Source organism: Ascaphus truei, chromosome 11 (assembly GCF_040206685.1).
Source record: "Ascaphus truei isolate aAscTru1 chromosome 11, aAscTru1.hap1, whole genome shotgun sequence".
NCBI lineage: Eukaryota > Metazoa > Chordata > Amphibia > Anura > Ascaphidae > Ascaphus > Ascaphus truei.
The window spans coordinates 37,574,229-37,600,231 of NC_134493.1; the positions used below are offsets into that span (position 1 = coordinate 37,574,229).

Here is a 26,003-nt window from a genome sequence, read left to right on the forward strand (position 1 = left end):
GCAGCACCGGCATGAAAGTGCTGGAGTTCCACTTGAACCCAAGACGAGGGGGCACCTTAACCCGGAAGCACGCCTCGCCAGCGTTCCACCCGCCTCTCCCACCCACTGAAGGTGGGACCCAGGCTGAGCCCCCGGGGCCCACGCTGGATGCCAGCACTCCGGCTACTGCACCCGTGCAACCTGCAGTCTCTGCAGATCCTGTGCCCGCTCAAGTGAATGAAGAGGCCAGGTAAGGAGGAAAGGTCATGGGGAAGAAGCCTCTCAATAGTACATTATAAGTAATGGTTAACAGGGTTTTGATTTAAAGCCCTTCACATTTATAAAGTTATACAATGCCCCACATTCTTAAGTGGTGATGGGTTGCTCTGTTTTGATCCCTCAGCATGTTCAAGACCAAAGACCCACCTACTGCAACGACCCCCCCATCCCTACGGAACGGAGCCCACCAGCCCCCCGTGGGAAGCACAAACCAGTTGGTCATTGCTCCGGCACAAGGCTCGGCCAACCCCAGTCCTCACTCGATGAGACGAGGTAAGCTCTCTGCCTCTCTGTGAAGGAGGAGTGATGGGTAAAGACCTAGAAACCTAGCCGTGCAGAATGGCGTCTTGGATATGACACCAGGGGAGCCAACTCCAGTCCTCAAGGGCCACCAACAGGTCAGATTTTCAGGATATCCCTGCTTCAGCACAGGTGGCTCAATCAGTGGCTCAGCCGAAGATGGCACCACCTGTGCTGAGGCTGGGGTGTCCTGAAAACCTGACCTGTAGGTGGCCCTTGAGGACTGGGGTTGGCTACCTCTGGGTAACGCACACAAGCCCGTCGGGTCCCATATTACCTACACATCTGATTTGAAACTCGTGCTGTTTTTTTATTATTATTATAATGGTTTCTAAGTATTTAACATAAAAAAATCTAATGTCACAAAACTCTGACGTTGTTGAGCAGTACACAATTTCTATTGAAATATTCTTCGGCCATATTGTTCTTGCCCATTTTTTATAGTACAGCTGTGAAACACATTGCATGGGTCATCAGAAATGAAGATGATAAAATATGTTACAAGGGAATGTTTCCCGTAGGTTCCATGTTCCGGTGCATGGAGCTTGTTTCTATAGTGTTACACCTAAAATAGTTCTAAGCGTGTCTTCCAGATCGCTAATGGCTGCTCAGTAACCCGTACCCTATTTGTTTTGTGTGCAGTTATCAAGAAACCTGCCCCGGCGCCTCCAAAACCAGTGGTCCCCCCTCCTGTACAGCCTGTCAATCAGGGCTTGCCTATTGCAGCAAACACCCCACCCACCATCTCACCCAAGCCACAAAATACCACCCAGAATCCTTCTCCCCCAAGCAGTACCACTAATCAAGGAGCGGCTTTGGCCTTCTCTGCATATTCACATGGTTCCCTTCCACGACGGTTTTCCACCAGCCAGCCCTTCATACAAGCCCCCAGCCACCCTCCTCCTCAGCCACCAACACAGCCGACACCTCCACCCCAGGCTAAATTCACTATACAACCGGTGGCACTTTCTGTCGAGACTCCAACGGATCAGTCCTCCAGCCCCCCGCACTCACCAACACCCCCAGATACGCCTCCCCCGAGTGCTGAGCAGCCGACCTTCCAGGCCGGTGCCCACGAGGCTGGTCAGACACAGCCTTCGCCTCCACAGACTGGAACACTACCCAGACCGCGCCCTGTCCCCAAGCCACGGATCCGGCCTAGCATCCCCCCTCCACCGCAGCCCCCTGCCTCGCATCCGGCAGCGGAGACGTCGCCACCAACTGCTTCAAAGCTCATCACGGGTGAGTAAGGGCGAGGACGTGATGAACGCTACAGGATCCGCGCTGGTCGGATGTCAAACCTTCGCTGCACGAAGAGCCACTAACGCATTGCGCAGAAATGTAATAACGTGGGAAGCAATCTGATCATATGCAGAGCTGTATAGTAACATGCAAAGCAATGTGTTGCTGGCACTCCCTGCAGCGAAGTGTTCACTCTTCCCAGACCGTTGAGTTTAGTTTCACAGTTCTGAATGGATTACAGAGACTTAATTCAAACACTTACCGACACTGAGAGATTGTTTTCCACCTGTTGTTACAACAGGGGTGGGCAACTCCAATCTTCAAGGGCCACCAACAGGTCAGGTTTTCAGGATATCCCTGCTTCAGCACAGTTGGCTCAATCAGTGACTCAGTCTTCCACTGAGCCACTGATTGAGCCACCTGTACCGAGGCAGGGATATCCTGAAAACCTGACCTGTTGGTGGCCCTTGGTGACTGGAGTTTCCCACCCCTGTTGGTGCATCTCTCTCGGTTAGGTAGATAAAGGATTAGAGATTTTCACTGACTAACATTTGGCTGCTGCTTAAAATGCCACCCTATGGAACGGCTTCTGTAAGCATGACACCGTTGATGGAAGGGCAGGAGCGGGGAGGTTTGCGCGGGATGCAGCGTGTATGACGCTGCCTAATAGAATCTGTCTGTGGTGCCTTCAACAGGTTGGGAAAGTTACCGGTATTAAGGTTTGTAAACGGCTGACACCATCCACCGCCTCTGTGTTGTATTGAACGCTTTGCCTGGTTCACCTTGCTGCCTCCACTCTCATCGCACCCATTTCATACCCGCCCCCAGATTACCCGGTCCCCGGAATCTGTCGCTCCCCTCACCACCGCTGACTCGTGCCTTGAATGCGAACGAGATGCTTAACCCCTTCCTTACCCGCAAGATAAATTAATGCAGTGGTAGTTTCTCTAAATGGGACATGAGCCATTCCGTTAACTGCTTCCCTGCCAGAGGGGACATCCACACATTTGGTATAACTCACCATGCTCTAGTCCAGGGGTGGCCAACTCCAGTCTTCAAGGGCCACCAACAGGTCAGGATATCCCTGCTTCAGTACAGATGGCCCAAACAGTGGCTCAGTCGAAGACTGCACCACCTGTGCTGAACAGCAGGGATATCCTGAAAACCTGACCTGTTGGTGGCCCTTGAGGACTGGAGTTGGCTACCAATTGCTCTAGTCCATAAACCTCCTTGAAAGCTGTGCACCCGTCCTTTTCTGAGCCAGAGACTAACGTCACACTACCAACTAAAGGATTTGGCATGTCGTAGCTTTCTAACCGAGCGGGGGCTACACCTGGGGAGAGGTGACCCGCCGTGCCTTAAACACGCAGGTTTCCTGATCTGGTGTCTCCTCCCCGGTGTGTCGGACGGCGGCGTCCTGCTCGGTGGATGGTGCTTGCGTTCGACTGCATGAAAAGCAGCTGTTTGTAATAACCTAGGCTCTTCCGCATGCCTGCTCCTTACCCCCTCCTGCATTACACCCAGCCAGCATTGCCCACATTGTCCCAGACACTCCTGGCAGGGAAAGGGTTAATATGGGGTCTGGTTTGTGCTAATCCAAGTCTCTCCGACCTATGCATAGTGTACGTATACCTGCTCTTGTGCTCCGGCCCTTAGTGTGCGCGACGCTCGTTCCCGGCATCCGAGCGATCTGAAGGACTTCAGGCGACTCGCGGCGGGGGGGGGGGGGGGCGCGGCCGTGACGTCACGCGGCTGGTTTGCCCTCATTGGCTGAACCGCCACCGCGCCAAAAGTCTAATATCTTGACTTTTGAAAATGTCATCACGCTTCCTGCAGGCCGTGACAGGGGCGCGCTTTGTGTGCGCCGCACACGCCGTTGCGTGCGCCGCACACGCCGTTGCGTGCGCAGCCGCGGGGACAAGGCCTTGGCCGGGTCCGAGGAGACACAAAGTTATTCATGAAGATGTGATGGTGCTGAGCGGGCCGCGATCGCACGGAAGCTCTTGGAGTCGCGAGGCGTTTTCATGCGATAAGTGTCCCGATTGGCACTATCGCAGCTTAATGGATAACCTTGGAAGTGTGGCGGCATTTGCAGCCCGCATGTATTAGGACGCTGTTGGAAAAAAGATATTTATCCAATAGTCTTTAGAGCACAAATGCTATAATATTAATGACAAATATAGCACCGGAGCTACCGATGGTACAAATGAAATGGCCTTTTATAGGTTTGTTTTATTAATAAATCTGGTGCTATTTTCTTAAACTTTAATAAAAATGCTCTAGACAATGGCTGAATACTTTAGCTGATCTTGAAACATAGCCATGAAATCTCAGAAAAAGCCCTTAAATAAGCCGGTTGCTGCTAGAATGCGTTGCAGGCCCCTCTGGCTGCCAATGGGTTAACATGTTACCTAAAAGTCATCCATATCATATAGAAAAATGTTTACCGATTAAAGCAAAAACTGTTCCAAGAACAATCTCAGATTGCGGTCTCTGCAGTAATGACATTGTGCTGTATTGTGGGTGAAGTAGAGCAGGGGGGGGGGCAACTCCAGTCCTCAGGGGCCCCCAACAGGTCAGGTTTTCAGGATATCGCTGCTTCGGCACAGGTGGCACAGTCAAAGACACAGCCACTGGTTGAGCCACCTGTGCTGAAACAGGGACTGATTGAGCCACCTGTGCTGAAGCTGGGATATCCTGAAAACCTGACCTGTTGATGGCCCTTGAGGACTGGAGTTGGCCTCCCCTGAAGTAGAGCTTGATAATTCTGCGGGACTAGCGAGATGTTTCTAATTGTAAACAATTTTATTAAACAATTCAGATGTTTGATGTGCCTTTATCAGTAGGCTCTGAAATTGGAAGGTTTCATGGTAAGGAACCAGGCATTCGATTGGCCGAAATGCTCACTAAATCCCTCCTCAATCACGCTGGTGTGCATGTGTACTGGCTACTAACCGTGCGTGGCCCTAACCAGGCTTGTTTGTACTCACTACTACTACAGCATGCGGGTAAGGGCTGGGGTATGGCTTGCTTCTTTCCCGAGATGTGGCTCTCAAGCCTTGGAACACGAAACTGCACAAATACTGCTGTTTGGTAAACGTTCCCAGGTTTGTGTAATGATGCTCATGCACTTTGTCCCCGTTACCGATTTGTATTCACTTGACCTGTGCGTAGGTAACCCTATTGGGGCACCGTTTAGTATGGCCCAGTCTGGTGTAATTTCGTATACCTGGGTAATACACTTTGCCCAGAGTAGAGGTGATTGGGATAACCAGCCTAACCAAAGTTACCTCGCTTATGCCCGATTTAGCCTATTGTGTTAATACTGTGCGATTCTCAAATATTTTACTATAATCCTATAACCGGAGCAACCTTTATTTCTGGGATACCGCATTATATAGTTGCATAATAGATGTGGTTGATTTAAAACAAAAAAAAGGACATATGTTCCTCAAGTTCAACTAATGTCCATCCATTAAACATGGATTTGGATTTTTTTCAATCCCAGTCCTGGGATTACTTTCTAAGACTAAGTCACTGGACTGTATTTACTGTGTTACCATCATTCCTTGAGTAAACCTTTACCTCCATGATTCTTGGTAGTCATTAAGATTACAACCTCCTGCTTCAGACCACATGACTGCTGGGTCTTGGTTCTATCCACGTGTGGTTTTTAAAGCGAGATGCAGCAAGGGGAGCAGGAAATTGGGGTGTACTGTATGTGTAGGGACAGAGTTTCTTTCCATGGCTGCTCAATCGTTTCATTAACCATGTGGCGTTGATTTTACGTCCTTTCTAATAATTTTGATGACGCCTCTATTACGGGATATAGAGGATGAGATACAAAGTACTCTATTTGCACTCCCAGTGCATATGCTAAAAACATTGTCATTTTAACATTGCAGCTATGTATGAAATAAAATTTCATTACCTTTTGAGGTTTAAAATAAGTGAAATAAATCGTATAAAAAAATCAAAGGAAAGTATAATGTATCACTTATGGAATGCAGTATTTCTTTAAGGCCATAGAACACGAAAAAATCCCCCCCACATCTCCCAGAAGGGACTGGATTGATTTGGATTACCGGTTCCTACTAAGCGCGGCCTCTGAGTTACTCTCGCTGCCTGTACTAAACTATTAATAATACCTTGTGTCATTTTTTTCTTCCTTTTTTTTTCTTTTTTGCTTTCTCTGTGCTATCTTTCTCTGCTCACACGCTCTCTCTTTTTCTGCTCGCGTGCGCTCTCTGCTCGCATGCGCTCTCTGCTCGCTCGCGCTCTCTCTCTGCTTGCGCTCTTACTCTGCTCTCGCTCGGTCTTTCTCTGCTCTCGCTCGCTCTTTCTCTGCTCTCGCTCGCTCTTTCTCTGCTCTCGCTCGCTCTTTCTCTGCTCTCGCTCGCTCTTTCTCTGCGCTTGCGCGCTCTTACTCTGCTCTCGCTCGCTCTTTCTCTGCGCTTGCGCGCTCTTTCTCTGCTCTCGCTCGCTCTTTCTCTGCTCTCGCTCGCTCTTTCTCTGCTCTCGCTCGCTCTTTCTCTGCTCTCGCTCGCTCTTTCTCTGCTCTCTCTGCTCTCGCTCGCTCTTTCTCTGCTCTTTCTCTGCTCTCGCTCGCTCTTTCTCTGCTCTTTCTCTGCTCTCGCTCGCTCTCTCTGCTCTTTCTCTGCTCTCGCTCGCTCTCTCTGCTCTCGCTCGCTCTCTCTGCTCTCGCTCGCTCTCTCTGCTCTCGCTCGCGCTCTCTCCGCTCGCTCTCTCTCCGCTCGCTCTCTCTCCGCTCGCTCTCTCTCCGCTCGCTCTCTCTCCGCTCGCTCTCTCTCCGCTCGCTCTCTCTCCGCTCGCTCTCTCTCCGCTCTCTCTCCGCTCGCTCTCTCTCCGCTCGCGCTCGCTCTCTCTCTGCTCGCTCTCTCTCTCTGCTCGCTCTCTCTCTCTGCTCGCTCTCTCTCTCTGCTCGCGCTCGCTCTCTCTCTCTGCTCGCGCTCGCTCTCTCTCTCTGCTCGCGCTCTCTCTGCTCGCGCTCGCTCTCTCTTTCTCTGCTCGCACTCTTTCTCCACTTCCAGATCCCATTTTACATGTTCAGGGCCAGCTTCCTGCCGAGTCTGCGCCCCCAACTCCTGCTGCCGAGTCTGCCCTACAACTCGCTGTCAATATTGAGACTGATGTAGAAAGCACAGCTCTATAAGGAGATGGAAGCAGCCACACTCCAAGACATGGACTTCTCCACCAACGAACGCCCTCACGTCAAGACCCAACAGCGAAAAGCTTTTCTTTGTTTTGTTTTTCTAGGAGCAGGAAGGACTTTAAAGTTTGAATGACCTGGCGTGTCTTGCGTGTTACAGATACTGACGCAGCCTTGGGTTTGGTAGACGCAGGATGCGTCAGTCGGGCTAGGAGCTGCCCATTTATGCCACTATTAAAGAGACGTGTCTAGCTGCTCCTCTCGTTACTGAGGAGGTGGAGACCTCCGTGCAGACATTCCATTGCAAACTTTACATGTGTGTTGTTTGTTTTAAGGTATAAACTTCCACCTGCGTGTAGATCAGAGCACAAATCTGCCCTTCTAATGCAGGGGGGCTCAACTCCAGCCCTTAAGCCCCCCCAACAGGTCAAGTTTTAAGGATATCCCAAGGTCAGCACAGGTGGTTCAAACAGAGGCCCAGTCTTTGACTGAGCCACCTGTGCTGAAACTGGGATATCCTGAAAACCTAACCTGTTGGGGTGGCTTGAGAACTGGAGTTGAGCACAACTGCTCTAAAATATCACTTTGCACCCTTCTAAAGAGCAGCATGGGGTTTTGTTCAGCATCATGGTCACGGTAACAACAACAAAGTATTTGATGAGATTTAATATGGGATTTAAGTGGGTGAAGTAAAGGAAATGAATCTCTCTGCTGACGGGGGTTACCTGAAATAGATTGCAGAGCAATGGGTTGCAGGTACCTCCAACAGTGAAAGGGTTAAGTAGCAAGAAACCATGAAACCACTGTCCCAGGCACATGGGCCGTTGGCAACTGCTGGTTCTCGGTTACCTTCGTGTGTGCGTCTGTGTGTGTGTCTGTACTGCTCAATGGTGAACTGAATTGGGGGTGTGACATTTGGGCAATAATGTCCTTGTCTCCGCTCCAAAACTCTTAAGTGCACTTGGCTAGTTATAGATGAAGAGCTGGGCTTGTGATATGACCTGGCTGTAACCCAAACCCTGAGTGTAATATACTGTAAATAGCTGAATGCTGGTAGTCCCCGACTCCCTGTGGATTTCACGTTGGGTTGCACCAACACTGCCCCAGTTTAGCACCTTGGGGTCTTTGCTATATAGCCGCACAGCATCAAGCACATCAATATTGTAGGCAATAAGGGTGCTTCGAAATCGTTTTTTCTTTAAATACAGGTTACACGAAGTATGCAAAAGTGCAGTGTTTCAGGGATCAGTTCACTCTTCCCTCATGCTTTTTCTATTAGGGCGATTTTTGTTTTACAAAGGTTTCGACGGATAGTTAATTTTGCTTTTGGATCTTATCCAAGTTTCTTTCCACAAATAGCTTCCAGCTGACCTTCTCTTTCCTAGTGTTGGTGCTGTGCTGCAGTGAGCGGGACGCTCATACATAACCTCCTCCTCCGATGGGAAATAAGTGAACAGTTGCTGCTGGAAGGGCCATGTAGACCATTTCTCTTCAGTATCGGGGTTGCACCCCCAGCACAGGTTTATATTACCATGTTGGCACCAGAATCTGGTGGTTTATTAATGCAATCGACTTGTAAGGCGTCGGGTTACTTAGGAGTGAGGTTACCATCGGGTTATATCACGTTGAATAACAGTACCTTGGAAATGTATTTACTGGGCCCTTCAGCACTGAAGCAGATCTCTGTAAGCCAGGGGTTTCTCAACTCCAGTCCTCAAGCACCCCCCCGCCCCCCCCCCAACAGGTCAGGTTTTCAGGATATCCCTGCTTCAGGACAGGTGGCTCAATCAGTGGCTGTCATCGACTGAGCCACCTGTGCTGAAGCTGACACCCTGAAAACCTGACCTGTTGGGGGGGGGGGGGGGAGGTTGTCTTGAGGACTGGAGTTAAGAACCCCTGCTGTAAGCCATGCGATTGTCTGCAAACATTGAGCATGGTTGTATTTAATCTTTGGCCCGCTCACCCCATTGTATTTCCCCAGTAACATCTGAAATATCCTGTGTCCTAGAGAAATTTATATATAAATACATATACACTGAAATGGGTATAGCAATTTAGAGTTTCAATGTGATGCTATTATATGAACCCCAAGTGTGCTGGATATAAAGATCCCTGCGTGCGAATAAGTTCATGGCTTCATCAAGGTGCCACGCTTGCAACTGTAGCAAGCTTTAAATCCACTGCTGTGTTTAACTTGGTATGCCCCTTTTGTATTACGGATGGTCCAGAGAGAATTGCATCCCATGTTGCTGGTCTGTTGAAGACCTAATAATGTAGTTCCCGCCCCTCCCAAGATCACTTATGTAGGTATACATTCTAGCCTCGTCTTATCAGCACAATCCTTTCTCTCAGGTTTGAGAAAGGCTCTATAAGTTTTGACGTTTTCAATCTCAAGTAGTTTTTTGGGGGTTTTTTTTTGTTGGTCTAAACACATTTTGTTAAAAGCTGGAGCACCAATTTATAAATATTAAATATATATATATATATACAGTATATATACAAAGTCTATAAAATTACCGCCTGGTCTGTTATTTAGTTAGTTTCTTTGAGCAGGTGCGAGCGGCTTCATCTGCTATGAATAAAGTGAACTGACGGAGAATGTGACGTAAATTATATATTTTTGGCACACTGTAAGAAAGTTTCTGTTTTGAAATATGACATTTCCTGTTCCTAAGGAAATAAAGATGGTTGTGAGGTAACATATTTTGCTTTTTGTGTCTAATCTGCTAATTTTCGCATACTAAATCCAAAGTCTTTGGTTAACTGCATACACTGTGCAAATGCCATTTTTTCATACATTTAATGTAAGCAAAGGAATAAAACGTATTTGTTAGCACTGATGTTTATAAATTATAGCTGTCCACACAAGCCTGGGATGGTGTTATACCTGTCAAAGTTGAAGGACCCAAATGTAGTGAGATTTGAGCTTCCGGAACCACTTCATAAACATCTGACATCTGCAAATTCTGTGGGGACTGAGACTTGAAGTGAGAGAAAAGAATGGCAGTGACTGTTACAGATAGAGATGCTGAGGGATTGGCCATACTTTATCTGGGAAGAAAGTAGAAAGAGACCGGATTAGATCATGTCATGTCACACAGACGAGACACATCGTCATTCGTAACGTAACATTCTGTACACCTGGGATCTGTAATATTAGAATAAACCTTGAGAGCCGTATGTGGCGGCACTACCATCTTCGGCAATGTGCCCGTAAACCCCCTTTGAGTGCCCAAGGAGCCATGGCACTTTGCGATCACGTGTACGCTCCTCGTGATGACGTGAACAGCAGGACCCCAGGGTGTGGTGGCGACATCGTGGGTCTCAAAGGGTGAAGTACGGATCTTGTCGAACGACCTGTGATACTGTACCGTTGTCAAAGCCATAAAACAGATTTCGATACCTTCAGCTGGGCCCAGTGAGTGGAGGTTATGGAAACCTTGCTTCCTTTTATATTGTGCCAAGTAGCACCTCCGCTGCAAAATAGTGTTTATCCTATGTGGCTTAATGCAAGATGTGTTGAATGACTCGCTATATTACAAGACAAATCGTTTCCAGGAACATGAAAACATGACACGTGGACCTATTTTGGTGTAATCACACTGATCAAAAAAAGAATGCTACACTAGATAATGCAATTCCATGAATAATCCGTGCAAGGCACGTACTTTCTATTACATGCCTGCAGGAGGGGTGTTGGTTTATATCATATTTGTAAAACTATGTAACATGGTATTTACATTGTATTTTTTTTTGCCTGGAGCCAGCATATGGATTTCAATTGATGTTTCATGTTCTATAAGGGTAACATTGAAGTGTCTCCTGGAACCAGCCCATACCTGAAGCCATGGAGACATTCAAGGGGCTGTTATACACCTGCAGGAACTGCTCTGGCGTTAAGAGCTCTTTGGACTTGCTGAGAAGGCAGATGATTTCTTCATGGTTTAGCAGCTCAGGGGCCAGCCCATGCAGGTCTTCTCCTGGTCCCTTGCTGCCAAGCTGCGGAATCAGAGATTATCCTGTATTTAGCCATGTCTGCCTCAGTAGATTAATGAGCAACTTGTAATAGGCTGCGCTTATGGTGCTGGCTAAGCGACAGACTGCGTGACGTCAGCCGTAGCTATTGCGATTCCTGCACTCTGGTGCAAGAGGGCGACGGGGCGTGGCCGTGAGCAGTTCGCCCTCATTGGCTGAACCGCTCACGTGCCGCTGACATCACACGGTGATCGGCGGAAAAAGTCAAAATCCTTTAACTACCGGCGATCGCGACCGCTCCGTCGCTCTGCAGCGCCGTCGCACCCCCGACGGACTGCATCTACTTGCTACGGCGCTGCACGACGTCGCAGTCACCATAGCCAGCACTAAGCGCAGCCTCAGACTTGTAGGTATAACAGTGGAAATGAGAGCGGGAGAGGGCGTTTCTGGGGCAAACACCCGTGTTGGAACTTTTGGGATTCTAGTAGCAGCAACAACACAGACCAAAATGTCAAATTGTTACAGAGAGTCTGATGCTTCATCAAGGGTGGCCAACAGTCCCCAAGGGCCACCAATGAGTCGGGTTTTTCAGGATATCCCTGCTTCAGCACATGTGGCTCTGTCTGTCTGGGCCACCTGTGCTGAAGCAGGGATATCCTGAAAACCTGACCTGTCAGTGGCCCTTGAGGACCCGGAGTTGGCCACCCTTGGTCAGACGCAGTAGAATGGTTGGAGGATGACAGGATTAAAGATGAATGAGACCTGTAATTGTACATGCTGAGGGTGCTGCAGGACTTGCCTTGAGGATCTTGGACAAAAACACCCCCAGCTTCAACAGCTTAGTGAGACATTCCTCCACCAAGATGTCTACAGACTGCTCCTGTGATGTGTCCTCCAGGTGACCCATGGGCAAATGCACATTACGGAAATACCACTGCGGGAAGAGCCTGCTGGGAATGTTGTGCGAGATCAGTATGATCTTGGCATCCTGCAGAAGTGCGCTAGGGGAGTTAGAGAAGTGAGGTTCTGTTTGTAATTGTTATTTATAATCAGCATTTTTTGTTTTATCTGACAACAAATCAGAATACACGTAAAAAAAATCGTGTACTGTAAAGTCGGTGGCAAATCTATAAGTAAAAGGCAAAAATCAACATGTACAGCAGGGGTGCGCAAAGTGTTCCCTCTGCGCCTGTCCTGGAACAGGGTTGTGTATTTTCTGTGTACTTTTTCTGCTCTCCTGCTGCCAGCTCTCCCCAGGGAAAGTGTCATGTTTTCCCTGTTCAAGCAGTCAGTGCTGCTGAATAAATTGCAACATCGTTGTTACTATATCACCTTTCTGCAAGCCATTAGCCAGTTGCCCTGGTAACCTCCCAATGCTCATAGTTTGAGATTGGTTTAGCCCTCTCCCCCTGCCCTTATCTGTATATTGTTATGCCCCTTGGCTTGTTCCTGTCTGGAAAGGAAAGTGTGCTCTCTCTTACCAACAGCAGCCAAAGTGAGTAGACACATCTTCCACTGCTGCCTTAGAAAGGGATTCTGTTTTACCTTCCCCTAATAAAATTTAAAAAAAAGCCACTTCCTCTCAAATAGGATACTTTTCCTCACAAGAGACATTTCCTACCACAAACTACATGCAAGTACTTCTATATTTCTGTTAACCCCACTCAATAAAGTAGAAGGACTTTGTCTGCTTTAAAAGGGGGATGAGTTTATGCTACATGGATCTTCTCACATGCTACAAGTGAGCCTGGGTCCAGAATAGCACCCCCCCTCCCCCCCAGCCCTCTTACCTTGTCTCCAGCGTTTCTGATGTCACAACGTCATGTGACCCAGCCACGTTGCCATGGCAATGTGTCGCTTTAAGCCGCCGGGGATAAGGTTAGAGAACTTGCAGTCCTTGTGTGCTTAAAATATAACATGTGGCCCTAGTAGAAGCAACATACACCTTCAATCGTGTAATATCTTAAATTCAAGTCTGGATAAAAAAAAAAAAAAAAAAATATTGCCCTGACTGATACTATGTCAGCTTGCTCATCAATAGTGCTGTCCCTTGGGTATTTCGTACTCTGCGACAACCAATTATCATCGTTTATTTGTGTAGCGCTAACATGCCGCAGCGCGGTACAGAGTAACATACATGTAAGGGTGGACCAGCGCAAGCAGATACAGAAGGTAATGAGTGCCCTGATACGGAGAACTTACATTTTAATGCAGGGCTGTCATACACATGATCTGTGTGTTTGGAGTGGTGCTCAAAAAGTGCTGGGACTGTATTTAAAGGAAGGGAGCATGAACTGGGTAATCCACAAATAAATGATTAGTACTGAGCCTTAGGAGGGCATAAGGTACCCTGAAGGTTGGGGTGGGTTGCCCAAAGACAGCCCCCCCCCTTCCTCATTGGGTTGGCCCCAGATATAGTACTCACTGTAGTTTTCTTCTTCCTTCCCCAGTCTCCCTTCCAGAGCGTGCAGCTGTAGTAGAATATGTATCCAAAGCCAGGGTGTGCAGCGCACAGCAGTAATGAAAGAGCAGGTCTTGCTAAAAATGAGTCCTTTATTGACAATTCATAGTGATGTGGGACAGCAGCAAACCTTCAACGCGTTTCGTTCAAAGGAATGAGCACGGCTGATATAAGCAGGGAATCCCTAGCACTCTGGCGCCGCGCGCATGCGCGGAGATCAGGTATTCCATTGGTTGAGACGTCCAGCTCGGCTGGTATGAGCAGGGAGTTCTCAGTACTCTGGCGTCGCGCGCATGCGCGAAGATCATGATTTTCACTGGTTAGAGACATCTAATGACGTCACCATTTGGCGCGAAATCAGGCGAGTCAGCTGTATTTAAATTGTTTGTTTTAGCTCACACAGCATTTCTTGATAAAGTTCCTTTGAACGAAACGCGTTGAAGGTTTGCTGCTGTCCCACATCACTATGAATTGTCAATAAAGGACTCATTTTTTGCAAGACCTGCTCTTTCATTACTGCTGTGCGCTGCACACCCTGGCTCTGTCATACACATGGCCTGTAAGATGTTGCAGATCAGAGACAGACCCATGTCAGACTCTGGAACCCTGCAGAGAGCAGCAAGCAGGTGAGATTGCTCATCCGATCAACCACTTTATCACACCTCCCGCCCCAGAGCAAGAGGAGAGAAAAGATGGGGGTGGGAGGGGGGAAGAGAGGGAGCAATGGGATGGTTAGAGGAGGTGGTGGGATATGGGGGGTCGCTGCAATCGGCGTAAGCTTAGTGTAAGAATGATGCGGACCGGGTCTTGCAGTCAGATAAAATAGGCCCCCGTAATATTTTGAGTTTGACGGGCCTGATCTAGAGGAAATAAGGGGCATTGCTGAAACAAAAGGTAAAGTGGCTGCTCGGTGTTGGATGGCGTATGGTCCAGCTGCACAGCTGGTCTTATTAAGGTTTGGGGATGTGTTGGGAAGTAACTAATCAGGGCAGCTGCTGCTACTTGTCGAGATGGTTACCGGAGGTTTCCTGCCGGCAATACGACAGCACTGCGGCTGAGCACCGGGAAACAACCTGGAATTAGCGCAACAAGGATAAGTGGCTGTCATCGTTAGTCATTACAGCACGAAATACGCATGGAATAGCAGTATTGGTGAGCTGGTAGGAAGCGGATTTGGAAATGCAATAATTGCTTTGGTTTCTTCTTTAGAATTAAATATATCACATTATTGGAGGTGTAAGTTTGCTCTTCTATCATCTTGGGTATATTATTTGTTTTCTACAGTAATATATATATTTATTTATTTTTTTATCCGGGGAGGAGTGGCCTGGCCTTAAGTGTGTGAGTGCCGTTTGGGAACCAGTGCCAGCTCTTTATAGCTGGCAAATTTACTTGGCATCCTAAAAATAGTATGTAAACTCTAGGGCAGGGATTAATTATGCCTATAAAATTGTAATATACAGTGCTGTAAAGCAATATAGTATTACTCCCCATTAACCAACTACATGCACAATGAACTCTCCCCCTGATAATAAACCTACATAGCCCAGGGTACGAGCTTTCCACTGGGAAAGCAATTTGTGTGACCTTGCTTACCCGGGTCGATTGCCACGGTCGCACTGACCTGGCACAGGTCTGGAACTGGGCTCCCTTGTGTAGCAGCCTTTCATTATCTCATCTAAAGACCTGTTGTGAAGCAACTTCCCTCAGCTGGAGAAGAGATCAGATTCAGTCAAGCAAATGAGACTAAAGCCTACTCCAAAATGGGGAAGCGGCTTCACACCCTATTGAATAAAGGCCTAAGTGCCTTGATTACTGTAGGAACAGGTTCAATGTTAGCTATGATTCCTCTGCCAAGACACATGGTCTGTGCAATTGTCTACGTGTTGGGTGCTGTATACCTACTTCACACCCTGATGTAGCATCTGCTCCAGGTCCTTAAGGACAGAGTACAGGACTTCATTGGAAGACTGCAGAAGTGAGAGAGAGAAATGTGATCTACATACATCAATCGTATACACTGCAAATGGTATTACCACCGTTAATGCACAAAATAATGTGTTACCACACGTTATCTCCTTACCCATTGTTTTCAATAGCACTGCTGTTAAATAATGTGCCTGCGTTAACTCATCATATTGCGTTAATTGGTGCAATAACGCTCGTTACATGTGCATAACAAAGTGTCTGCACTTTAATTATTATCAAGCATGGAAGTTTGTAGTTATAATGCAGTGTATTGTGCTTAAACTGATGTATTTCTATACGTTGTTTAAAATTAGTCATTCAAAAGGGTATTTGTGTTTTCATTTATATAATGCTGACAACATCAAGTACACCATGCTTTTACATAGTCTACCAGACATAATACAAGGACATTTAGGACAAATGGGAAGACGTGCATCAAACAAAGAGAAATATTGGGACAGAAGAGGCAATGTGTGGGTAATACCTGGGAGGAAAACCAAGATCTTTTCTCTGAAATACATTGCAGGTCCCCCAAGCACTAAACTTGTCAGCAATTACACTTACCTACAATAAATAGCAGCACCTACCTCCAGAACATGAATAATGCAGCTGGGGTAGACGAGAAGTAATCCTGAAATTGCTTCTCCGAGATACGGCTTCATCATGTTGTGGAACAATCTGTCATAGTAACCTTTTTTTGTAGAGAGGGGGGAAATGGTCATTGCTTTTATTTTTTTCCTTCTTGTAAAGAATGAGTGTGAATGCTGCAGTTTGCTATTTATTAGCAGACTCGTCAACAGTAAAAGCTCTACAATTTATATTGTATCCCAAGGTGAACAGGAACATGGCCTAATGCCAGAGAAGGTAAGATAATATACCCCGTCAGGTAAGTCTTCTGACGCATGCACATACTGTCTCAGTGAAGAGCTCATCGTCCTCTGAACAGACCTAGTGTATATACGCACAGCTATTCAATTACACCTCAATTCTACACTGGACCAATTCTGCTCTTCATCCGCTTACAACAGCTTTGTCACAGTATGCCAGATCCATTAGGCAGTGTCTGAAGCCCCTCATACACACAGCTTTCCCACCATCACTCATTCTTGCCCTGGCTCCCCATCTGCTTCCAGACTAAAAACGGGGTTACCTGCCACGTCCCTTCGATCTGTTTGCTCCGGGGAGATCTTCGCTATATAAAACAATCTGTGAAGAATAAACTTCTGAAAGAACAAAAGCAAAGTTATAAACCCAGGGAGGAGATAACTACACTTGGGAACACGAGTATGAACCTCACACAGCAACACAATAAGGAACAAGGGTATCACCCGCACACATACCCAATGAGGAACAAGGGTATCACCCGCACACATACCCAGCGAGGAACAAGGGTATCACCCGCACATACCCAGCGAGGAACAAGTGTATCACCCGCACATACCCAACATGGAATAAGGGTATCACCCGCACATACCCAGCGAGGAACAAGGGTATCACCCCCATACATACCCAACGAGGAACAAGGGTATCACCCGCACATACCCAGCGAAGAACAAGGGTATCACCCGCACATACCCAGCGAGGAACAAGGGTATTCCCCGCACATACCCAGCGAGGAACAAGGGTATCACCCGCACATACCCAACGCGGAACAAGGTTATCACCCGCACATACCCAGCGAGGAACAAGGGTATCACCTGCACACATACCCAACAAGGAACAAGGGTATCACCCGCACAGATACCCAGCGAGGAACAAGGGTATCACCCGCACATACCCAGCGAGGAACAAGGGTATCACCCGCACATACCCAACATGGAATAAGGGTATCACCCGCACATACCCAGTGAGGAACAAGGGTATCACCCGCACATACCCAGCGAGGAACAAGGGTATCACCCGCACATACCCAACATGGAATAAGGGTATCACCCGCACATACCCAGCGAGGAACAAGGGTATCACCCGCACATACCCAGCGAGGAACAAGGGTATCACCCCCATACATACCCAACGAGGAACAAGGGTATCACCCGCATATACCCAGCGAAGAACAAGGGTATCACCCGCACATACCCAGCGAGGAACAAGGGTATCACCTGCACACATACCCAGCGAGGAACAAGGGTATCACCCGCACATACCCAGCGAGGAACAAGGGTATCACCCGCACATACCCAGCGAGGAACAAGGGTATCACCCGCACATACCCGGCGAGGAACAAGGTTATCACCCGCACATAACCAACGAGGAACAAGGGTATCACCCGCACATACCCAACGAGGAACAAGGGTATCACCCGCACACATACCCAGCGAGGAACAAGGGTATCACCCGCACACATACCCAGCGAGGAACAAGGGTATCACCCGCACACATTCCAAACGAGGAACAAGGGTATCACCCGCACACATACCCAACGAGGGACAAGGGTATCACCCGCACATACCCAGGGAGGAACAAGGGTATCACCCGCACATACCCAGCGAGGAACAATGGTATCACCCGCACATACCCAGCGAGGGACAAGGGTATCACACGCACATACCCAGCGAGGAACAAGGGTATCACCCGCACATACCCAATGAGGAACAAGGGTATCACCCGCACATACCCAGCGATGAACAATGATATCACCCGCACATACCCAGCGATGAACAATGGTATCACCCGCACATACCCAGCGAGGAACAAGGTTATCGCCCGCACATACCCAACGAGCAACAAGGGTATCACCCGCACACATACCCAACGAGGAACAAGGGTATCACCCGCACACATACTGCACCGACACACTTTATTCGAGCAAATACCCGGTATGTACCTGGCAGATACCTGGAATGCGCCGCTCCTCACCTCTGACAAGCCCCGTTGCATTTGCCTTCCCAGCCTGGGTTCATGCTTGGCTGATGGGCGGCTGATCTGTTAAATGATAATGATTAGGATTTAATAGGCTGCAATGCTTCGCGTGTCTACCAGATGGCATAAATTCATGAATTGTAATGCAGTATATATATATGTACTGTGCAGTATTGCAGCCAGCGGGAATAAAATGCTTCAATCCCTGCCGGAAAATAACTCAATGCACTCGGGCAGAAAACAGTCACAAACCTCAATACACCCGGGTATACCCGAATTCGTGGGACTAGCCGAGCTCGAATAAAGTGTGTCGCCAGTGTACCCAGCGAGGAACAAGGGTATCACCCGCACACATACCCAACGAGGAACAAGGGTATCACCCGCACGTATCCAACGAGGAACAAGGGTATCACCTGCACATACCCAACGAGGAACAAGGGTATCACCCGCACATATACCCAACGAGGAACAAGGGTATCACCCGCACATACCCAGCGAGGAACAAGGTTATCACCCGCACATACCCAGCGAGGAACAAGGTTATCACCCGCACATACCCAACGAGCAACAAGGGTATCACCCGCACACATACCCAACGAGGAACAAGGGTATCACCCGCACACATACCCAGTGAGGAACAAGGGTATCACCCCCTACACATACCCAACGAGGAAAACAAGGATATCACCCCCACACATACCCAATGAGGAACAAGGGTATCACCCCCTACACATACCCAACGAGGAAAACAAGGATATCACCCCCACACATACCCAATGAGGAACAAGGGTATCACCCCCTACACATACCCAACGAGGAAAACAAGGATATCACCCGCACACATACCCAACGAGGAACAAGGGTATCACCCCCTACAAATACCCAACGAGGAAAACAAGGATATCACCCCCACACATACCCAATGAGGAACAAGGGTATCACCCCGCACATGCATAATGAGGAATAAATGTATCAACCCACATACATAAATATAAATATATATACAGGCATACCCCGCATTAACGTACGCGATGGGTCCAGAGCATGTATGTAAAGCGAAAATGTACTTAAAGTGAAGCACTACCTTTTCCCACTTATCGATGCATGTACTGTACTGCAATCGTCATATACGGGCATAACTGATGTAAATAACGCATGTGTAACAGGCTCTATAGCCGGCCCGCACTACTCCAGACCTCGAGAGCCGCAAACAGGCCAGGTTTTCAGGATATCCCTACTTAAGCACAGCTGGCTCAATTAGTGGCTCAGTCATACTGAACCACTAATTGAGCGAGATGCGCTGAAGTAGGGATATCCTGAAAACCTGGCCTGTTTGCGGCCCTCGAGGACTGGAGTTGTGCAGGCCTGCTCTATAGTCTCCCCGCTTGCGCACAGCTTCGGTACAGGTAGGGAGCAGGTATTGCTGTTCAGGACGTGCTGACAGGCGCATGCGCGAGCTGCTGTTTGCCTTTTGGGCGATATGTCCTTACTCGCGAGTGTCCTTAAAGTGAGTGTCCTTAAACCGGGGTATGCCTGTATACACAAAGGAACGAGGGCATAATCCCGACATACATACATACAGAGGAACAAATATATAACTCTCTCATACATACACAATGAGAAATATGGTACAATGCTGCTGTTCTGGAAAATTGTAACTCTAAGGAATAACGGTACCTTGCCTCCCCATCCGACACATCCAGATGAGAGGACCATCTAATTACACGCAAACCACACATTATTTTATGTATATAATGGTAGGTTTTTTGCCTACCTCCTGGACTGAGCATTTAAGTACTACCGTGTACTGTGGGTTTATACTATCAGGCAACTGGGAGCTAGATGTCTACTAACTGATGTTTTGTTGCTTATTTTTATTATGGACTTTTTTGCAATTTAACTACTTGCGAATCACTCATTTGCCTTACCACGGACATTTTATGGGACTGTCCCTTACTCTCTATGTGCTCGGAAGTACTATATCAGTTATTATCAATTACACCTACCATTCATGAGTATAGTACTGTCCTTGCAATTTAGCATTAGATTTTGTAGGCAGGTTCTATTACCATCTTGAACATTTTCTCTGCCTCACAGCTCTGTGGCTTTGGTTTACTCTTTGATACATTTATGCAACACTCTCTATATAGGAGTTTATGACATGACCCGCCGGTCTGTGTTACATCTCAGGGGAAATTATTTTTCCCCTGTTTTGTATCTATATATATATTAATGTATCTTTAAGATGTATTTTGATTCTCATTTATGTTTTTGATTTTTCATTAGGTAATGTATTTATTGCTATTATTTTTCCATTTATATATTTAATTACCTTTCTTCTGGGTTCCATTTATAAAAAAAATTTGCAGCTAAATCATTTTGGAGTTTAGCGGTTGGTGTTATTTTAATGTTTTATTTACTTTTTCTGTGTTGTTAATAAAAACCATATTATTTTTGCATTTATTGTTGAGTGCTTTTTGTAGACCTACTTTTCTTTTTTTGTGTGTGTCTCTCTCTCTCTCTCTCTCTCTCTCTCTCTCTCTCTCTCTCTCTCTCTCTCTCTCTCTCTCTCTCTCTCTCTATATATATATACACACACATCTTTATACACTAAAATTATATATATATATATATATATATATATATATATATATATATATATATATATATATATATATATATACACACACAACAACGAAAAGATCAGCAGCACTCACTATAGTAGTATATAAAGATGTAATACATTTTCTATCTGTGTGTACATACACATACATAGCATAGCATACAGACATATGGCACACAATATATACTGTGTGCACGAACAGTCAGTGCGAGCCCCGGCCTCCTCACCTTGTGCTGCCTGTCCAGCCGCACGGTGAGCGCGTTGCTGCGGGAGGAGCACACCCCGTAGAAGGCCATGTGTGCAACCGGCGCGGGGGACCACACGGACTGAGCAGCACCTGCTGCTGCTGCTGCATCCGCGTCACCATAGCAACCAGGGATGGAGAGACGTCATGACGTCATGCGTCAAACAGCATCACGTGGGAGACGGGACAAGGAGATGAATGGCAGCAGGGCTCAGAGGGAGATAAGGAGTGTACACACAGGAAGGCAGGGCAACGGGTTCCCTTTCCCAATAGTAAATGTAACATATGTCTCTCCATTTTATATTTTCAGTTATCATTAAAGGGGTGATATACTTCAGTGTATAGTCATACACAGGAAGTATTTATATGCAACTACATACAGTGGGTGAGTGTGTGTGTGTGTGTGTGTATATATATATGTATACTAGTGTGTGTGTGTGTGTGTGTGTGTGTGTGTGTGTGTGTGTGTGTGTATATATATGTATACTAGTGTGTGTGTGTGTGTGTGTGTGTGTGTGTGTGTGTGTGTGTGTGTGTGTATATAGCAGGCCTGCACAACTCCAGTCCTCGACGACTGCAAACAGGCCAGGTTTTCAGGATATCCCTACTTCAGCACAGCTGGCTCAATTAGTGGCTCAGTCATACTGAGCCACTAATTGAGCTAGCTGTGCTGAAGTAGGGATATCCTGAAATCCTGGCCTGTTTGCGGTCCTCGAGGACTGGAGTTGTGTAGGCCTGGTGTGTGTGTGTGTGTGTGTGTGTGTGTATATATATACACACACAACAAAAAAAGAATCCCTTGCGGAGCACACGGGTGTGACGAGAAAGTGTATAACAAAGTTTTATTGATATAATAAAAACGGGAGAAAATATAAAAAGTGGTGGGCGATTCCTCATTAATGCCTCAGAGGACAAAAGCAAACGTGCATGAGTAAACACAAATGTGGCTGGAACAGTATTGCAACTCAGACAAGGGTATGTGATGAGAATGGTTTATAAGCAAATACACCGAACAGCTGGACCTGTATCATGATATCTCCTGCTATATAGAGGGAATGGTGTATTAGAACAGAACACACAGGTAAGTGGGCCCACAATACACTGTGTGAAAGATCACGAATAAAAAATGCAGGTGTACAAGATGATGTCACATAACACATGAAAATATATGATTCAAAAACAGTCCAGATAATGAATCAAAGTGAAACTTGATTTCTGCAAAAATAAACTGTCCATTGATAAAGCATTATAATGTCCATAAAAAGTCCCAAATACATCACCATGTTTACCGGTTTAAATAGCTTCTGTCTGCTCCAGCCTGCCACCAGTTCCAGTAGAAGACCTTCCGTCGAAACGCGTAGGAGTGGGAGTGTGGTGGCGGGTTCCCTCCTCATCCTCAGTTACTAGGACCAAGTGCACATGTCACCACTTATCTTCACATGGCGATGTATCTGGGACTTTTTATGGACTGAGCTCGGCTCAGTATACTCCTCACTGTCTCTCCGCGTGTGTTCGCGTTGTGCGTCTTCCGCTTTGCCAATGACCCGCAAGTGATGTCAATACACACCCGGCGCAGTCCTAGGCACCGCTGTGGGTGGGATCATGTCTGTAGCTCTCAAATCACTCTCTCCAATACACAGCCAGTAAAAAGGGTGATTCTGTTTTCAATCTCGCGACACACGGTAGTGCAGTGAGAGACGCCGCACTTCTATAGACTTAGTCCGCCTTACGTATTTCGTCGTACACTGACAACTTCTTCAGAGGCTAGCAAGCTAATGTAACCAACAGCTTCTTCAGGCACTGGGATCAGCTGATAATAATTAGTTCATTAGGATAATTAAACATGTTCCTGGTAATGTACAGGTTAATAAAAGCTTCAATCAGACTTAGAACTTTTGCAACTAATATTGACAGATTTATTATAAATCATTCTTCCTGGCAATGCACAGGTTATTAAGAATCTATATTAGTGTTAGGGACCCTTGAAACGTGGTCTGCCGTGCAGTTGGCTCAAGGGCTTACAACAATTTGGCCAAAATGTTAAACTAAAAGACCATTTTATTTATTAATTATATATTTGTATATTTAGGCACTGTACCGTACAGGCATAACCCGCATTAACGTACGCAATGGGACCGGAGCATGTATGTAAAGCGAAAATGTACTTAAAGTGAAACACTCCCTTTTTTTCCACTTATCGAGGCATGTACTGTACTGCAATCATCATATACGTGCAGAACTGATGTAAATAACACATTTGTAACAGGCTCTATAGTCTCCCCGCTTGTGCACAGCTTCGGTGCAGGTAGGGAGTTCAACTTTGCTGTTCAGGACGTGCTGACAGGCGCATGCGTGAGCTGCCATTTGACTATTGGGTGATATGTACTTACTCGCGAGTGTACTTAAAGTGAGTGTCCTTAAAGCGGGGTATGCCTGTATATAAGTTTTTCTGGATGTGCACTGAGCTTTGTCTGTGTTTTATGTTATGTCTTTGGTTTTAAATATATATATCGCCATGCTCAGTAGCACTCCTCTGTGAAACTTATATGCTTATATATATGTTGTGGGTATTTTGGGGGTTCAATATGAGCTTGTAGGTGTTCTGTGTGTTTTATAATTCTTGTTCAGCTAGTCTTAGCTGATTGGAGGGTGGCAACCTCCTATCCAATTGAAGCTCACTCCCTCCCACATTTAAATGGTTGGATGCTCACTCCATGGCATCTCCCACTCTCAGGGGAACTTGCCTGCTTACAGTGTGATTGTGACAAATCTATTACAGAGTGCTTTTCCTGGTAATGTACAGGGTAATAAAAGCTTCAATCAGACTTAGAACTTTTGCAACTAATATTGACAGATTTATTATAAATCATTCTTCCTGGCAATGCACAGGTTATTAAGAATCTATATTAGTGTAGGGACCCTTGAAACGTGGTCTGCCGTGCAGTTGGCTCAAGGGCTTACAACAATTTGGCCAAAATGTTAAACTAAAAGACCATTTTATTTATTAGTTATTTATACATGTATATTTAGGCACTGTACCGTATATAAGTTTTTCTGGATGTGCACTGAGCTTTGTCTGTGTTTTATGTTATGTCTTTGGTTTTAAATATATATATCGCCATTCTCAGTAGCACTCATCTGTGAAACTTATATGCTTATATATGTAGCCAGGTCCCCTCTGCCTGTCAGCAACCCCCTCACCTTGCTGGCGATCGCGGGTGCCGCCGAGTCCAATGGCGGCCCCGCCAGCCGATCGCAAGGGTGAGGGCGGTCAGGCTCCTGCTCGGGGGTTGCCAGGGACGCGTGCAGCCGGTTACCAAGGCCGCGATTGCGTTGCAGGGCTCCCGGCGCTCCCGAAGCCGGGCGGCGAGGGCGCCGCCATCTTCTTGTTGTTTGCGCATGCGCAGGGTAGATCTAGGTGCGATGGCCAGCGGGGAGTTGCGTATGTGCGAGGAGAGCGCGAAGAGAGCCCGCGAAACCCTAGCCTACCAGGGAAGGCTCTGAGCAGGGACTACGAGTCCCATGAGCCTCTGCACACCCCACGTGATGCCAGGGAGCCAATAAGGCCTAGGATCTCCCTGCACAGAGAGAGGAAAGGATACATTTCGCGCGTTGAGCCCACACGAGGTTAGTTGGAGCTGGGGAGCAGAAGGGGAAGGAAGGGTGTAGGGAGCGAGTGAAGCTCCTGCACCAGGTAAGGTCCCCCAGGCCCCAGACAGACCCCAACTCCCCACCAGGTTAGTGGGTAAGTGGTAAGGGACGGCCCAAGATAGGGACCCTGCCCTTAGGTGTGCGTATATGCTGTCTTGTCAAAATCACGGCTGTCAGTGCTGTGAGGTCTGACAAGAAGGCATCGTGTGTTTGTGCAGCACGTTTGCTGCAAGTACCAAGTAGGTGGCAGTGCGTTACTGCAGGTGCTAGGTAGTAGTTAGAGTCAGGACCGGGAAGAGCTAGGGGAACGGATTAGGCCAGTAACCCCTTAAGCCCCAGATAGGTTCTCACTCCTCAGTTTGTGGTGCTACAGGGACAGGCCCTAGGTTAGGGACCCTGTCACAGTAGCGCTAGTGTTAGATAGGGACACAGCGGACGCTGCGCTCTCTAAGAGAAGATTTGGGCTCAAGTCCGTGCCCACAGAGACTATCACCAGGGTGGGATCGCCCCTGGCGGACCCCGTGCAAGGAACCATCTTGGGATCAGACGGAATCACCGAGCGACAGATCCTTTGTGAAGTCAATTGCAGACCCGAGTGCAGGAGCGCTCGGCAGGTACCCCATAAGTGCACCAACGTAGCCTAACATTCTATCATTACACATAGTGGCAGCGCTGACCACGGGACAAGGGGGTTGGGCTGTGGACACAGTGTGGGGGATACGGGGACAGGAGTTACTCCCTATGGGGAGTGTTAGAAGTGTATGTTGTAAGAGTTGTTATTTCCTGCATATATATAAATTGGTTATATACATCCTCGTGTATGTACTTATTGTATGTGTGGGTCCTGTGTACGCAACATTCTACATCCCTAGAACCCTACACAGGTGGAGGCGCTGAAACCGAGAACTTTCCAGAGGATTCACCCCAGGCTCTCACTGGCGGAGGCTCAGACCTCCTGTGTGCCTGACAGGTATACTGCACCACACCTGGTAACATATAGGTTCCCCCTCACATTCACTGTAGCTGCGATTGGGGGTGGGGGAATACCTGTTACATATATATGTTGTGGGTATTTTGGGGGTTCAATATGAGCTTGTAGGTGTTCTGTATGTTTTATAATTCTTGTTCAGCTAGTTTTAGCTGATTGGAGGGTGGCAACCTCCTACCTAATTGAAGCTCACTCCCTCCCACATTTAAATGGTTAAAAGCTCACTCCATGGCATCTCCCACTCTCAGGGGAACTTGCCTGCTT

General features: G+C 47.3%; 2 protein-coding genes across 4 annotated transcripts in view; one reads left to right on the top strand and one right to left on the bottom strand.

Moving 5' to 3' along the window:
* ARHGAP17 (Rho GTPase activating protein 17) overlaps positions 1 to 8,753 on the top strand; it is a 23,999-nt gene extending 15,246 nt beyond the window's left edge. The window contains exons 15-19 of one of the 2 annotated variants that reach the window (XM_075565674.1): positions 5 to 229; positions 383 to 531; positions 1,201 to 1,800; positions 2,496 to 2,519; positions 6,852 to 6,983. In XM_075565674.1, the coding sequence (XP_075421789.1) occupies positions 5 to 229; positions 383 to 531; positions 1,201 to 1,800; positions 2,496 to 2,518 (997 nt within the window). In that variant the 3' untranslated portion in view covers position 2,519; positions 6,852 to 6,983. Of the gene's footprint in view, positions 1 to 4; positions 230 to 382; positions 532 to 1,200; positions 1,801 to 2,495; positions 2,520 to 6,851 lie in introns of both variants that reach the window. The other variant, XM_075565673.1, reaches the window with a different exon arrangement.
* The window catches only part of LOC142463215 (testis-expressed protein 47-like), a 24,378-nt gene extending 3,161 nt beyond the window's left edge, over positions 1 to 21,217 (bottom strand). The window contains exons 1-7 of one of the 2 annotated variants that reach the window (XR_012787390.1): positions 21,084 to 21,217; positions 16,525 to 16,597; positions 15,962 to 16,065; positions 15,312 to 15,376; positions 11,745 to 11,946; positions 10,810 to 10,969; positions 9,858 to 10,021 (exon numbers count right to left, since the gene is read on the bottom strand). Coding sequence is in view for 1 of the 2 variants with exons in the window: in XM_075565675.1 (XP_075421790.1) it covers positions 9,984 to 10,021; positions 10,810 to 10,969; positions 11,745 to 11,946; positions 15,312 to 15,376; positions 15,962 to 16,065; positions 16,525 to 16,597; positions 21,084 to 21,152 (711 nt within the window). In the remaining variant the exon portion in view is untranslated. Of the gene's footprint in view, positions 1 to 9,669; positions 10,022 to 10,809; positions 10,970 to 11,744; positions 11,947 to 15,311; positions 15,377 to 15,961; positions 16,066 to 16,524; positions 16,598 to 21,083 lie in introns of those variants that run through there. The other variant, XM_075565675.1, reaches the window with a different exon arrangement.
* Between the last annotated feature and the right edge of the window lie 4,786 nt (positions 21,218 to 26,003).